Here is a 16,282-nt window from a genome sequence, read left to right on the forward strand (position 1 = left end):
ATTCTTCTTGATATATTTTCCAAACTATAGTTGGTATAATTTTAGGTCAAATAGGAAGTGACAGCAAACAGAATCAAATTTCCAAATTGCTATTTTAGTTATATTTAATTATGAAGCAACCTTGAGGGTAGAAAGGCACAATTTGCTGGTATGATAGACTGGATTCATTAAAAAGCAAGCAGAGAAACATATTTTGCATTATCAACCGTGCATAAAGTTTATCTTTCAACCCTCTCTCCATCTCTCCTCTCCTTCTCTCTCTTTCTCTCTCTATTCTTCCTCTCTTTCTCTATATTTAATACACACAAACACACATGGCACACACCAAATTTTAGAATTGACATAAATGTATACACGTATGTATGCCAGTATTTCAAGTTGTGCAATAATAGAATGAGGACTACACAGTGCTGGATCTAGTTTATAATGCTATTGCAGTGGTTACTAAAATAAACCAGCAAATGCAGAACTGGGAAGATATACTTGGAGAACACATAGTAAAATGACACTAGGAATAAGTTAGTTCATCTTTCCCAGCTGTCTTGTGTATAAGATATAAAGCTCTGGGAAACAAAAGCCACCCAACTCTGTTAGTTACAACTTTAAAATCATATTCTTCATTTTTTTTACTTAAATAAGTAGCTATATGGCATTTTATATTATTAGAATTTTCTTTTAACTTTGGAACATTAATAACATTTGAAAACCATCACTTGATTTCTAAGACTTCAATTTTTGGAGTACAGAATTGTGACAGATTTAAGACGGTAAAGAGATTTTCCACATACTCCTTTATTATACACATGCTTTGTTTTGTCTATTATCAACATATTCCAGGAGATTAAACATTTGATATAAATGATGCACCCAGTGTGACACACCATTGTCACATGAAACTCATAAGTTCATACACGGGTTCAATGTTTTGTTTAAATCCACGGGCTTTAATACAAAAATAAGAACATTTATCCTCTCTCATAATATGAGAGATTATTCCAAGGCTCTAAAAATTCTCTGGTCTTCATCTATCCATTCATTATGCAAATCAACTGCAATTCTGACTTTTTGGCTAGGGGTAGAATGGGCACAGCCAGTAGAGCTCAGGGTTATACTCTCAGCTCTGTGCTCAGGAATCACTCCTGGTGGGGTTTGGGAGATCTCAAGTTAGCCACATGCCAGGCAAACACCCTACCTGCTATACTCTTGCTCTGGCTCAAAACTGACTTTTTTTACTCTCTCCAATTTTAACTTCTTTAGAATGTCATATGATGCAATTTTCAGAATGTTTTTCACTTATTCTTTCACTTGCAAATAATACATTTACATTACTCCCCATGTAATTTTTATAACTTAAAAATGATTTGTTTCTAGTGCTGAATTTTTTCTTAATTTTCTGAAGTTTTATTTTTAATAGCGCTTAAGGCACCCAATAAAGTAATAGTTTAGCATTACAATTTCAGGTTCTTTTTTAAAAAATATTTTAAAATTAATTTTAATGTAAACAAAAGTCACAACTGCTGATATAATTTTAGAGTTGAAATGTTGAAATAGATTAGGTAACAGGACTACAGTATTAAAATAAATAAATGTATAAATACATTTTTTAATGTGAAATTTGTTATATCACATTATGGAGTTAAGTCCTTGTCTAAGAATTTACTAAACAGTTTCTTACTAGTTGAGTCTTCTATGGCACTGGTTTTATTGGTGGAATTTGGTTGCTTCTATGTTACTTTCCCATCTAATTGGTATGATCCTGCTGGGATGCCGGTATTGAGGAATTAGGAGGTCTTGAAACCTCAAGATTTATGGTCTGGGTCAATGAGATAACACAGCAGCAGATACGAGTGTATGTGACTGCTTGGGCTTCCAAAGTATGGGGTTGGGTGTGGCACAAGGCTGCCAGCCTTGACTGAGAAACACCAGAGTTTCCAGTCTGCACACTGGGGTACCAGAGATTATTGGATTTGGGGGCTGTGGTTTGAGAGACAGAACTGGGATTAGAGTAATTGCCTTACATATGGTTGATCTCAGTTTGAATATCTGCTATCCCACTCGGTCCTCTGAGCACCTACAGAAGTGATCTTTGAGCACAGAGAAGGGAGTAATCCAAGAGCATCACCAGGTGTAAGGCCCCAGAGAAACAAAAAACAAGAATGTAGTGATATCTTACTATTGTTCTAATTTGCATTTATCTAATGATATGTGAGATAAATGTTGTGGAAAATATTTCAATGTGCTTATTTTTAAACTACCTTTTTAATGAAATAAATACATATCGTTACTTTTTCAATAGGGTCATTCATTTTCAAATTGTTGAGTTTTAAGAATTCTTAATGTTTTGGACTATACTTATTTTTTAGCTATATCTTATTCAAACATTTTCTCTCTGTGACTTATTAATTAATTCTCTTTATTTTAAAAAATAAAGATATTTCACAGAAGAGACATTTTTAATTTCAGTGAAGTCCATTTTTATCAATGATTTCTTTCATAAATCATGTCTTTGTTGTATTTTAAAAGTCATCACCAAACCCAAAGCATGCTGTTTTACTTTTATGTTAACTTCTAGATTTTAGGTTTTTTTTTTTCAGTTTTTCATTTTACATTTATGTCTGATTCATTTTCAGCTTATTTTTGTTAGTGGTGAAGGACTGTGTCTGGATTAATTTTTTTGCCCATGGGTATCTATTTGTTAAAAAGACCATCTGCCCATTGGAATACATTTTGCCTTTGTCAAACTTTAGATATTTATGGCAATCTATTTCTAGGGTCTTAATTCTCTATTCTCTCTCTATTCTCTTCCCCCCTCCTCCTCCCTACCCCTTCCTTTCTATCTCTCTCTCTTGCTCTCTCTTGCTCTCTCTGTCTCTGTCTCTCTGCCTCTCTTTGCTTTGGGGCACACCCAGTGATGCAGTGATGCTCAGGGATCACTCCTGGTGGGAATCACATTGAATGCCAGCTAACGAATCTGGATCAGACAGATGCAAGGCAAGTAACCTACATGCTGTATTATCATTTAGCGGTTCTGTTCTCTTTCATTGATAATATTTCGCTATCCTTTTGCCAACATCACACAATTTTAATAGAATCACACAGTTTTAAGTATTGAATCTCTTCTTATTTTTTTCTTTTCTTTTTTGGAGGGTTGGGTGGGGTGTGGGTGAGAGACATCTGACAGGGCTCAAGGGCCAGTCCCAGAGGTTCTTGTATGGTGCTGGGCATTGAACCAGGGTTGACCACATGAAAAGCAAGCACTTTAACCTTTCATTCTAGCATTCATGTTTCAATTTTATTTTAATAATTTTGTTTTGCTTGTATTTCAATTTCATTTAAATAATTTTGTCTATTTTGTTTTGGGAATATAGTCAACCCTGTTCAGTGCTTACTTAACTTTTTACTCAGGGATCACTCCTGGCAGGGCTTGAAACACCTTACGGGGAGGGGCGGAGGATGGAAGGTTTGTTGACCATATGTAAAATTATCTGCACTAATCACTGTACTATCCCTCCAGCACCTCAACTTTATTTTTTTCCCTAATGTTTTGCAGGTTACTTTGAGCATTTTCATTCTTCATACACATTTAAGAATTATTTTGTTAATATGTTTAGACTAAACTAATTTGTTGGGTGATAAGAGTTTGGAGGAAGTGATAACTTGGCATGAAAATCTGCCTTATGGCAAGTGTCTTTTCTCTGTCCCTCTCTCTCTCTGTTCAGATTTTAGGCCAGACCCAGTAGTGTTCTGCGGCTATTCTTGGCTTTGTGTTTGGGGGTTATTCCATGCTTGGTGAACCATGTGGTACCATAGATCAAAAACTTCAACCTTGTGGTTTCTTTTCTGATCTGTGTACAGGTGGTGTTGAAACTTCGGAATCAATAGTCTGGGCCAATAAATTAACATGGCAGCAGATATAGGAGGTGCATATGGCTGCTGAAAACAGAGGTCTAAGAAGCTTCAGAGACTACTCTATATTCAATATGAAATTCTAATTTTATTTTTTTCTTTTTCCTTTCTGCTACAATTTTTCTTTGAGTATAGTTTCCTGAGGATAAGAAATGTTCAAGGCCTACTACATAGAAATGTATTTATAATACTACTTTTTGTTGTTGGGTTTTGGCCACAACTGGCAGTGCTCAAGGATTATTCCTGACTCTGTGTTCATGTATCACTCTTGATGGTTCTTGGGGAACATATGTGGTGCCAGGGATGTAATCCCACTCTACTGCGTGCAAGGCAGCAACCTACCCACTATACTATTGCGCGGGTTCAGTACTAAATATATTTAAGGCAGAAAAAGATTTTTTAGATAATTTATAATAGTTACATACATAATTATATAAATACATGTGAACCATACACATTTATTTCTCTTCAAGACAAATAATCACAGAATGTCAATGTTTGACCTCATTTTTCAATTTTTTGTGATTCTGTTCCTGTTCATGGTTATAACTGATTCAGTCTGTAGGAAAACTTTTCAATCTATGGCCTCCAATTCTACTTCTAATAATTCAAGTTATTTACCAATAAAGATGAAAAACAGTTCAATAAGCTTAACATTCTATTTTTTTCTTTTTTTTTTTTGGTCACACCCGGAGATGCTCAGGAATTACTCCTGGCTCTGCACTCAGGAATTACTCCTGGCGGTGCTCCAGGGGACCATATGGGATTAAGCGTAACATTCTAAAGCAATCTATTTCATGGTTATTATCACTATCAGTACATTAGAAACATAGTGTAATAAAACCCTAGCTAGAACCTCTGTTCTCCTCTATGGTTTATCACTATTTTAAATGCATGAATACAACTTACTACTTAAACATATACCACTAATAATTTAGGTTTCAGTAAGCACATTATACATACCATTTTAAAATCAAAATATTAAGGGATATATTTTCAATTATATCAGCTAGACATTGCTTCTTCTGTTTCATAATTCTGTTCCTTAAATTAGTTTATCATGTATTAAAGTATAGGTGTTCCTTTTTCTTTAGATGCTATAATATCCCAATAAAAATAATTTTATTTTATAGCCAATATCCACAGTGTAAGTTCAACAAGTGTCTATATATTTTTGGTAGACCTGTTTGCTCCAAATATTTTTAAAGCGTATCTTTTCTCACTTTTTGGTTCTCTTTTCTGGCATTTCTAATTCCTTTAAAAGTAATGAGGAAATGTTAAGTTTGAGAACTAAGAAAATCTACTTAATGAATGGGAATGAAATGGAAAAGTATCATTTAACTTTTATTCATAAAAGTAAGAACAACTTTAGTGTTTTCTTAAAGGTTATAAGATATTGAGACCTGAAAATAATAAGACTTTTTCTATAACTTGCAACTGACTTTCTTCATACATTCTTCTATCCACACATAGCTCCACTGATTTCTAAAGCTGTTTCACTTCTTATTCTTTTATATTGTATTAAAAGTTATAGATTTTTCAAACTTACAGAGCTAGATTTACAGTGACAAAAATGACATTTTAGAATATTGAGAGAGCTACATAGATTCCTTAAATAAAATTCATCCAATGCTACAAAAGACATATTAATACTAAATTCAAGCTTTCCACAGTATTTAAAAAAAGAGAATTCATTTTTCTTACTTCTATTTCTACAGATTCATGTAGCTTCTTGCAGGTGGCTGAGAAGGTTTCAGATGTGCCAAATTCAAAATACCAAAATTTGTTCTTCATTCTGAAAAAGAAAAACGAAGCAGAAGTTTAGGGAATTATCTATTACAGAAAAGACTTGTTTTAATAGGATAGCTCTGTCTTATAATGTAAGTGACAGAAAGGGTTTGAGGACATGTTCCATCCATAATGTAATAAATGGTCATATAATTTTCAAAGCTTAAATGTTGGTGTCAAACTGTAAGATTGTCCCTGAGGGGATTATAGGAATGTGTTGCTCTGATAGATTCAAGTACATCTTTGAATTTTCTATATTTTGGTTGTTCAAATTAAAGAAAAATATTATAAGGCTCCGGTTCTTAGTTTGTTTTTAGGCAAATTGATTTTAGACCAGATGTTTTTGTAATTATTAAAAGGTAAGGTAAAGGCCCTCCCATTGATCATCGATTTGCTCGAGCGGGCCCAGTAACGTCTCCATTGGAGACTTTGTTGTTACTGTGTTTGGCATATCGAATACGTCACGTGGAGCTTGCCAGGCTCTGCTGTGCGGGCGAGATACTCTCAGTAGCTGGCCGGGCTCTCCGAGAGGGGCGGAAGAATCGAACTCGGCTCGGCCATGTTGGCCGCTTGCAAGGCAAATGCCCTACCCAAGAGAAAAATATCTGGGATTTTCATGAGAAAAATAAAGTAAGCATAAATATGTTAATATTTTTCAAGATGGCTATGTATTCATTAAGAATTGGCAATTGTAGTTGGATAGCACATTAAAAAGTGTTGTATGGTCACGGTCACGGTCCTCCCATTCTTCGTCGATTTGCTCGAGCGGGCCCAGTAACATCTCCATCGTGAGACTTGTTTTTACTGTGTTTGGCATATTGAATACGTCACAGGGAGCTTGCCAGGCTTTGCCGTGCAGGTGAGATACAAGATAAAATGTTAAAGATAAAATATTAACTTTGGAATGACAATTATTTTTAAAGATATTGTCGTTTTTCATATGAAATAATAAGATATTATAATAACATAGGAGAACTAAATAAGCACTAATAAGATTCCATCAAAAATGTAGAAATTTAAAGTCATAGAGTATAATAGGTGGATAAAATGAATGCACGAACATCTTTTGCACTTCCAGGTTCATGCACTAAGTAAGATAAAAAGTGTTTTAAAACACTATTTTATAATTGCATTAATAATTAAGACCTAGGCTTTCCTTACTCCACTTCACATTACTTGCACCTTTATCAAAGATTAGATGAGCATATGATTGAGGAGAGATGTCAGTGTATTCAACCCTGTTCCATTGGTCTGCAGTTCTGCCTTTGTTCCAGTACCATGCTGTTTTAATTATTACTGCTTTGTAGTACAGTTTGAAGTTCAGGAGGTTGATTCCTCCCATTTTCTTTTTCCCAAGAATTGCTTTAGCTATTCGTGGGGGCTTATTGTTCCATATAAATTTCAAGAGTGTTTTCTCCATTTCTTTGAAGAATGTCATGGGTATCCTTATAGGGATTGCATTGAATTTATACAATGCTTTCGGTAGTATTGCCATTTTGACAATGTTAAGTCTCCCGACCCATGAGCGGGGATATCTTTCCATTTCCTCATGTCCTCTTTTATTTCCTGAAGTAGCGTTTTGTAGTTTTCTTTGTACAGGTCCTTTACTTCCTTAGTTAAGCTGATTCCTAGGTACTTGATTTTCTGGGGCACAAAGATGAAGTCATGAAATTTACATACAAGTGGTACAATATGAAAAGTATCATGCTAAGCGAAATGAGTCAGAAATAGAGGGATAGACATAGAAAGATTGCATTCATCTGGGGGATATAAAGTAACAAAGTATGAGATTAATACCCAAGAATAGCTGAGATCAGCACCAGGAGGATTACTCCATAACTTAGAGGCCAGCCGGGTATCCTAGAGGAAAGGGCTGTTCAGATAGAGAAGGGAGCACCAAATAAAGGATGTTTGGAGGATCCTCCCAGGAGGGGAGATGCATGTCGAAAGTAGACTATGGACTGAACATGTTTGCCACTCAATGCCTCTTTTGCAGACCACAACACCCAAAAGGAGAGAGAGAACACAGGGGATTGCCCTGCCACAGAGACAGGGGGGATGGGGAGATGGGGGTGGGAGGGATATTATCCATGGTGGTGGAAAATGGGCACTGGTGGAGGGATGGGTATCTGATCATTGTATAATTGAAACCAAAGCACAAAAAATTGTAAATCTACAACTTTAAAAAAAATAAAATAAAATAAAGGGGAAAAAAATAATTAAGACCTAGGAATCAACAAAGGGGGTGAAAGTCTTGTAAAACAAAAACTTTAAGTTTCTATTAAAAGAGCTAGAAGACAAAAAGAAAATGGAAAAACAGTCCATGTCCATGTATTGGAAGAACTAACATAAAATAATCATTCTACCCAAGTCATTTCTGGATTCAATTGCATAGGAGCAGTGCAATTCCTAACAAATAACAATGGCATTCCTTAGAAGCATAAAACAAATGCTGCTAACATTTTTATGGAACTGAAAAACTCTCAAGAGCCAAAACTATTAGTGTAAATAAAAAAAAAGAAGGGAGGCATTATTTTCCCTAACTGCAAATTATAATGTATTACTATGACAATCAAAAGGGTGTGGTTCTATCAATTGTGCCCCAGAAAATCAAGTATCTAGGAATCAGCTTAACTAAGGAAGTAAAGGACCTGTACAAAGAAAACTACAAAACGCTACTTCAGGAAATAAAAGAGGACACGAGGAAATGGAAAAATATCCCCTGTTCATGGATGGGGAGAATCAACATCATCAAAATGGCAATACTTCCCAAAGTACTGTACAAATTCAATGCAATCCCTATAAGGATACCCATGATATTCTTCAAAGAAATGGAGCAAACACTCCTGAAATTTATATGGAACAATAAGCCTCCATGAATAGCTAAAGCAATTCTTGGGAAAAAGAAAATGGGAGGAATCAACCTCCCTAACTTCAAACTCTACTACAAGGCAGTAATAATTAAAACAGCATGGTACTGGAACAAAGGCAGAGCTGCAGACCAATGGAACAGAGTTGAATATACTGACATTTCCTCCCAAACATATAATCATCTAATCTTTGATAAGGGGGCAAGAAAAGTGAAATGGAGCGGGGAAAGCCTCTTCAATAAACTGTACTGGCAAAATTGGATGGCTACATGCAAAAAAGTGGGCTCAGATCTCTGCCTAACACCATGCACAAAAGTAAGATCAAAATGGATTTATGACCTCAACATCAGACCAGAATCCATAATGTTTATTGAAGACAAAGTCGGCAAAACTCTCCATGATATTGAAGCTAATGGTATCTTCAAAGCTGTCACACCACTGGCCAAGCAAGTGAAAACAGAGATAGACAAATGGGACTATCTTAAACTAAGAAGCTTCTGCACCTCAAAAGAAACAGTGACCAAAATACAAAGACAGCCTACAGAATGGGAAAGGATATTCACCAAGTACATATCCGACAAGGGGTTGATATCAAGGATATACAAGGTACTGGTTAAACTCCACAAGAAGAAATCACCCAACCCCATCAAAAAATGGGGTGAGGAAATGAACAAAAACTTTCGCAAAGAAGAAATTCGAATGGCAAAAAGGCACATGAGAAAATACTCTACATCACTAATCATCAGAGAGATGCAGATCAAAACCACAATGAGATATCATTTCACACCACAGAGACTGGCCCACATCCACAAGAACAAAAGCAACCAATGCTGGCGCGGATGTGGCGAGAAAGGGACCCTCCTTCACTGCTGGTGGGAATGCCGGCTGGTCCAACCCTTTTGGAAAACAGTATGGACGACTCTCAAAAAATTAGAATTTGATCTGCCATTTGACCCAGCTATAGCACTCCTGGGAATATATCCCAGAGAGGCAAAAAGGTATAGTCGAAGTGACATCTGCAATTGTTTGTTCATCGTAGCACTCTTTACAATAGCCAGAATCTGGAAAAAACCTGAGTGTCCAAGAACAGATGACCGGTTAAAGAAACTTTGGTACATTTACACAATGGAGTACTATGTAGCTGTTAGAAAAGATGAAGTTATGAAATTTACATACAAGTGGTACTATATGGAAAGTGTCATGTTAAGCGAAATGAGTCAGAAAGAACGGGATAGACACAGAAAGACTGCATTCATCTGGGGAACATAAAGCAACAAAAAGGGAGACTAACACCCAGGAATGGCTGAGATTAGTACCAGGAATTTTGCTCCATGAATGGAAGGCAAGCCACATGTTCTAGGTGAAAAGGAAGCTCAGATAGAGAAGAGAGCACCAAATGAAGGGTGTTGTGAGGATCCTCCCAGGGTGGGAGAAGCATGTTAAAAGTAGTCTATAGACCAAACATGATTGCCACTCAATGCCTCTCTTGCAAAACACAGTATCCAAAAGAAGAGAGAGAGAACAAGGGGGAATACCCTGCCACAGAGGCAGGATGGGACGGGGGGATGGGGGTTGGGGGGGGATGCTGGGACCCGTGGTGATGGATGACGGGCACTGGTGGAGGGATGGGCACTTGATCATTGTATAACTGAAACCCAAGCACAAAATTTGTAAGCCTATAACTGTACCTCATGGTGTTTCACTAATAAAAAAAAAAGGGTGTGGTTCTAGAATAAAAGAAGAGATTCCCAGATGAATGAAATAAAATTAAGAGAACAGAAAAAAACCTTTGTGTCTACTAATAATTAATTTCTAACAAAGGAGAAGAAATAGAGAAAGAAAAGTCTCATCAACAAATGGTGTCAGAACAGGTTAGCCACATTCTAAAGTTTGAAATTGGAACATTATCTTCACACCATGGACAAAGTAGATTAAAGATTTACATGACAAACTTTAATCCACAAAATAACAGGTAAAGGTTTCCATAATAACTGTCTTCAAGGGTATTTTTAATGATTTTACTCAATTGACAAGAAAGCAAATGGAAAAAATTAACAAATGGAACTATATTAAGCTAAATACATATTAAAACACATCAAAGTACACATTGAAACACACTATCACTAAAATTAAAAGATATCCTGCTGAGGGACTGGAGCAATAGCACAGCCAGTAGGGCATTTGCCTTGCACTTGGCAGACCCGGGTTCGATTCCCAGCATCCCATATGGTCCCCTGAGCACTACTAGAAGTAATTCCTGAGTGTAGAGCTAGGAGTAATACCTGAGCATCATTAGGTGTAACCCAAAAAGAAAAAAAAAGATATCCTGCTGAATTTGAAAAAATAAAATATTTGTGCAGTACACATATGATGAAAGTCTAATATCTACCATTTTTAAAGCACTTTCTAAACTTAACAAGAGAAAGCAAACAATGCTATCAAAAAAACAGGTAACAGGGAACAGCACTTCTCCAAAGAAAACACACAGTCAACAGGCATATGACAAATACGCTCTTCATTACTAATTGTCAGGGGAAAGGAAATTAAACTAAAGATGATTTACCACTTCACACCACTGAGAATGACCTAAATCAAAAAAGGCCAGACCCATACTTGATGAGGACAGTAGAAAAATGTTTCCTTGTTTACTTCTGGTGGGAATGTTAATTGACCCAGTCTCTATGAAGGCCAAGTATCTATAGTACACTTTGGAAATTTCTCAAAATTAAAAAATTGAAAAAGAACTACCATATGCCCTAATATCTTCATTCCTCAGCATCTATACCAAGAACAACAGCAAACACTAAATTGAAATGACAAGTACCACTATATTGCATAATTATTTAGAGTAGTCAATATCTGGAAACAATTCAAAAGCTCAGCTCAATAACTGGAAAATATATATAATATAATATTTTGTATTATATATATATATATATATATATATATATATATATATGATCACCCCTTTGGGCTGGAATTCTAATATCCCAGGCTGAGCATGCCACTGCTATTTGTCTGTTTTAGTGGGGGAGTTTTGGGCCATACCAGGTGATGCTCAGGGCAAAGTCTTAGTTTTTCCTTCAAAGATTATGCCTGACAGTGCTCTGGGAATCAAGGGTGGCAGCCTGCAAGGCAAGCACCTTTGCTACTGTACTATCTCTCTGGCAACACATGGTCCCCTGATCACAAGTAGAAGTGATCACTGTAACAGAGCCTAGCTTAACCCCTAAGCACCTTGGGATGTGATCCTTAAACCAAAATAAAACAAATATCATTCCCTTAAATAGAACAGAATGCAGATAAATGAGATTTAAATTTGCTCACATAAAGAAGAAAATGCTCCCAATTTTTGGATATTCAAATACATGTATCACATGAAACTATTCTTTTGACTTATATTGATATGTGCCTTTTCCATTAGAATTTAAACCATTTTAACCAGTAAGAGTCATTTTAGACTGAAAAGACAGGAGGGAAATGAGACAAGTTCCAGGACTTTTTTCAGATTGTACTGTGATTTAAGAGAATGCTGATGCAGGCTTAGAAGAGTTTGCTTCATGCATCTAGTTTAGAGAGTTGAAGTTGGAGTTATACATTCTAACCTCTTAAATGTAGGTCATGACTCCATATGGAGTCATTTAATTGAATGTGGGGGTATGCACAAAATTTTGGCAACAGTATATGTTTTCAGAACATGCAACAACCAAAACTTAATTGAAAATCACTGGCATAAAAAATCAGAGGTGCTTCTGGCAGTATTCGCCTTTGTTACATTTCTTAGGCAAAAAGAGGTCACAAGCAGAAAAGTTTAAGAAGCCATGTTGTAGATTAATAGGACGCTTACAGAAGTTCAGTGATGTGCTGTGACATAGACATCTTTGATGTTAAAACTTATCAACTAGTAAGTGGGTGAAAATGTTGAAATTCTGGCATTGTGATAAAAATGTGGTTATTGTAAAATAAAAATAAAATGCAAATCAAGATCTAAACCAAGTGTCAAAGATGTGAAGGATCAATTCAAGAGACACAAAAGAGCGAATTAGCAGGAGTTGGTGTCATATTATTTTGATTTCTGTTAATACAGATTTTATTTCACAATATTTATGCAGGAATATCAAAACATTAATCCTGCAAAAGTAAGGGCTGTGAGTTTATATTTTGACAGTATCTATGAACCAGTTTACATTGTAGTACAGAAAAATGTATAAGATGGGAAAATGAATATACATGGATATCTGCATATATATTGCATGTAATAACTTCCTTTCTAATTTAGCAGACACAAGTTAAAGTTGTTAATAGCTGAAATATGGTATTAAAGAATTTTTATTTGTAATCAAGATATATTAGCTTTGGCAAATACGAAAATAAACAAAATTCTAAAAATTTACATTCAGCTTTTATTCACTATATTAGTTAGTGTTACTGCTCATGTGCATAAACTACTTTAAATTCTCCATTATTACAAAGCATTTAATGTTTCACTTATATAAATATATGGAGGTAATAAAAACACAGAAGAAGATTTAACACGACAAATTATAAGCTGTTACATTTTATTCTTTCAACTAAACTTATCTTTAGGTTGTAGAATTACCAAAAAAAGAGAGTGCATTTGAAAATATATGCAGTTTATTTTTATGGCTCACTTCCAGAAACAAATAAAATAATGTAAAATCAAATTTCATTGAGAGAAATAGTTTCGGTTTTTAAAATAAGGTGACCAATGACTTTAATGCTTATTTAATGAGTTGAATTGTAATTCTACTAGCTTTAGTTTGATAAATGTTTGAGTACCTTATGTCCAAGTGAGAGTTTAAAAAAAAATTATCCATTTTCTAGGTATTTATTTATTAACAATAATTTTGCTGTTTCTCAGAGAAATGTAATAATTCTAAGATTATTAGAATTATTCTAAAAATTCTAAAGAATTCTGAAATTATTATTATAAATTATTATTATTCTTGCCGGGCTCTCGGAGAGCCCGGCAAGCTACCGAGAGTATTGGATATGCCAGACACAGTAACAACAAAGTCTCCAATGGAGACGTTACTGGGCCCGCTCGAGCAAATCGACGATCAACGGGAGGGCCTTTACCTTTACCTTTTATTATTATTCTAAAATTCTAAAGAAGAATTCTAAAATTATTAAGAATAATTTTGCATATTATCAGAGAAATGTAGATTCTAAGAATTTTCGTTCACACAGAAATGCATTTCTGTCATTATGAAATAAAGCTAATATTTAGTTGGCAATTTCTGAACTTTTAAAAAGATGATTTAATCTTTAGTAGTATCTATCTTTTCTTTAAAAACTTCCTTCCTCATTTTACATATTTTTATTTTTCCTTTTCTCTGCTAATCAATGTTAATGAAGAAAATATAAAACAAAACAAACAATACATGAATTGCTAGTATACCTACCAAAATAAACACCAAATAATCTAATTTTATATACAGCTAACTTCTACAAAAACCCAATTTTAAAAAGGTGAAATTGCTTCATTATCTTACCAAACAAGCTCAGAAGTCATAAGTACACACAGTTTTAATTTAGTAAAATCACTGAAGGTCAACTTTTTCTTTCATGTTCCTTTTTATTGTTTAATGCCATTTTTTTGTGCTATAGTAGATGTAGGATGATCATTTAATCAGTTTAAAATGAAAAGTTCTCTAATTAGAAACTTGAATTACTTTCCAGATTCTGAACAAGGTGACTACATTGCATGGATAACATGCTTATCTGATTAAAAAACAAAACCATTTTGAGTTTTGCTTTTCAAACACACAGAGCTGCTTATTTAAGATACATTTAGAATAACATACTTCACTCATTAAGTATTTTTAGAAATTATTTTTTCCATTAACTTACTTTCACTTTGTCTTATTATACAATTATTTCAACAGGTGTTTTATATATGGTTTTAAAATTATTTTTTAATGGAAAACAACCTTTCTAACGATTCGGTAACTGCATTACAATAATAAAATTCAGGTTTATAATTTAATAGAATACCCTAGAATCATAGCAGGGATTTTGAAGTTGGCTAACAACGTTGGTGATGAGAGATGAGACACTATTGACTCACCAGCAACGGGGTAAGTGTTTAAAGTGGTACATTTATGTCATAGAATCAATTCAGTTTTATTTGTTTTTCATGCCAAGAGACATTACACTAACCAATGGTTATAGGGTTACTCATTTATTCCCAAATGTAGTGAGGTATTACTTTTAAAAATACACCACAATTCAAACAGAAGGGTCCCAGTGAGACCTAGTTTTTCCAGTGGATGAACAGTGTCTGACTGCTGCAGCACCAGGAAAGAAACACTCATGAAGTTGATTAAACAGTGAGAGCAGAGCAATGGAACTCGGTCAATACAGTCATAGATTAACAGAGAAGGAAAGGTTGAGGACACTTGTAGTTTATGATTTCAATCATCTCTTAAAATGTCCTATAAAGTAAATGTGATCTTTCTAGACAGCATATCTTAAGAACTAAGTCTAGGACTGCAGAGAGGGCTCCCAAGACAAGAGGGCATGCTTTGCATGTATGATGCCCAGATTTGGGGCCCAGTAACACCTGAATCCCTGGAGTTCCACACATCACTGGGAGCGCACTAAGCTATGTGTGGCCAAAACAAAAATAAAACAAACAAAAATAACCAAACAAAATAAAAATAAAATAAACAACGAAAAAACCCAGAAAACTATGTCCTTACCAAACTACAATAAAATCAGTAATTTCATTTTCTTACCAGCAACTATAACTTCATCAAGAAACAGCTGTCAAACAAAGTTGCTAAATATTTGAGGTGTAGAAATAAAAGGAATCGTTTACTCTGGTTTATGAAAATCATATCAAACTTTTAAATATATCAATGTTATGTATTTGATGGTAGACATTTCAAACTGATTTTAGGCAACTACTATCCACATGAACAAATGAGTGGCAGATGTGACACTATGTTTCATATCATATTTTATAAAAATAACTATATTTTGAAATCCTCAAATGTATAATTTTAAGTGGTGATTTATATAAGCTTACAGCAAGAAAATAATGTTGCTAATATTATTTCATAAGAAAGAAAAATGGCTGTGATGACTACTCTATATTCACACCAAAGACTAAAAACATTTTTTATTTCTCTCAATAAAATAGGTAAAGGCATAATTTTTTAAATAACATCTAACAATGTTTGTCTCTAAGTCATTTATAAATGTGCTTAAATCCCCAAGAGACGATGAACCAAGTTACTGAAACAGCAGACTCATACAATGATTCTTTTTAGTTTGTAAGAAAGATGAATATTTGGGAAGTATAATTTTTAACCTGAATTACTTTTACTAAAGAAAGTTTCTCCTATTTGAATGTATGAAAATGATGTTCCCTGAGATAAAATATTTCTGTATTTTTTTTCAATTCTCTATGAAGAGAAATAATGAGAAGTTATGGTAGAGTGATTTTGTATATAAGAATTTTCTGTCATAATACCAGTCAATTGTTTCTCTCCTAAATGTTTTTTCTCTGCTTCTTATTACAGTATAGAAATAATTCAGAGTTTTTTTAAAAAGTATAAAAACAATAGTTTTGTCACATTCTAGAAATCACAGAAAAGAACATATTAAGCCTTCAAAAAGCAATGCTAAATTAACAATGTTATAAAATATATAACTGAACCTATGGAATAATTAAGCTATGTCCAATCATA

The 16,282-nt window shown here is 34.4% G+C and overlaps 1 protein-coding gene across 3 annotated transcripts in view; it reads right to left on the reverse strand.

Annotated features, from left to right (window-relative positions):
• The window catches only part of DGKB (diacylglycerol kinase beta), an 808,203-nt gene that overhangs the window by 213,187 nt on the left and 578,734 nt on the right, over positions 1-16,282 (reverse strand). For all 3 annotated transcript variants that reach the window (XM_056117996.1, XM_056117994.1, XM_056117995.1), the window contains one exon: positions 5,611-5,701. In XM_056117996.1, coding sequence (XP_055973971.1) covers positions 5,611-5,701 — 91 coding nt within the window. The remainder of the gene's footprint in view (positions 1-5,610; positions 5,702-16,282) is intronic.

The sequence above is a fragment of the Sorex fumeus genome, unplaced genomic scaffold, assembly GCF_029834395.1.
Source record: "Sorex fumeus unplaced genomic scaffold, SorFum_2.1 ptg000037l, whole genome shotgun sequence".
Classification (NCBI taxonomy): domain Eukaryota; kingdom Metazoa; phylum Chordata; class Mammalia; order Eulipotyphla; family Soricidae; genus Sorex; species Sorex fumeus.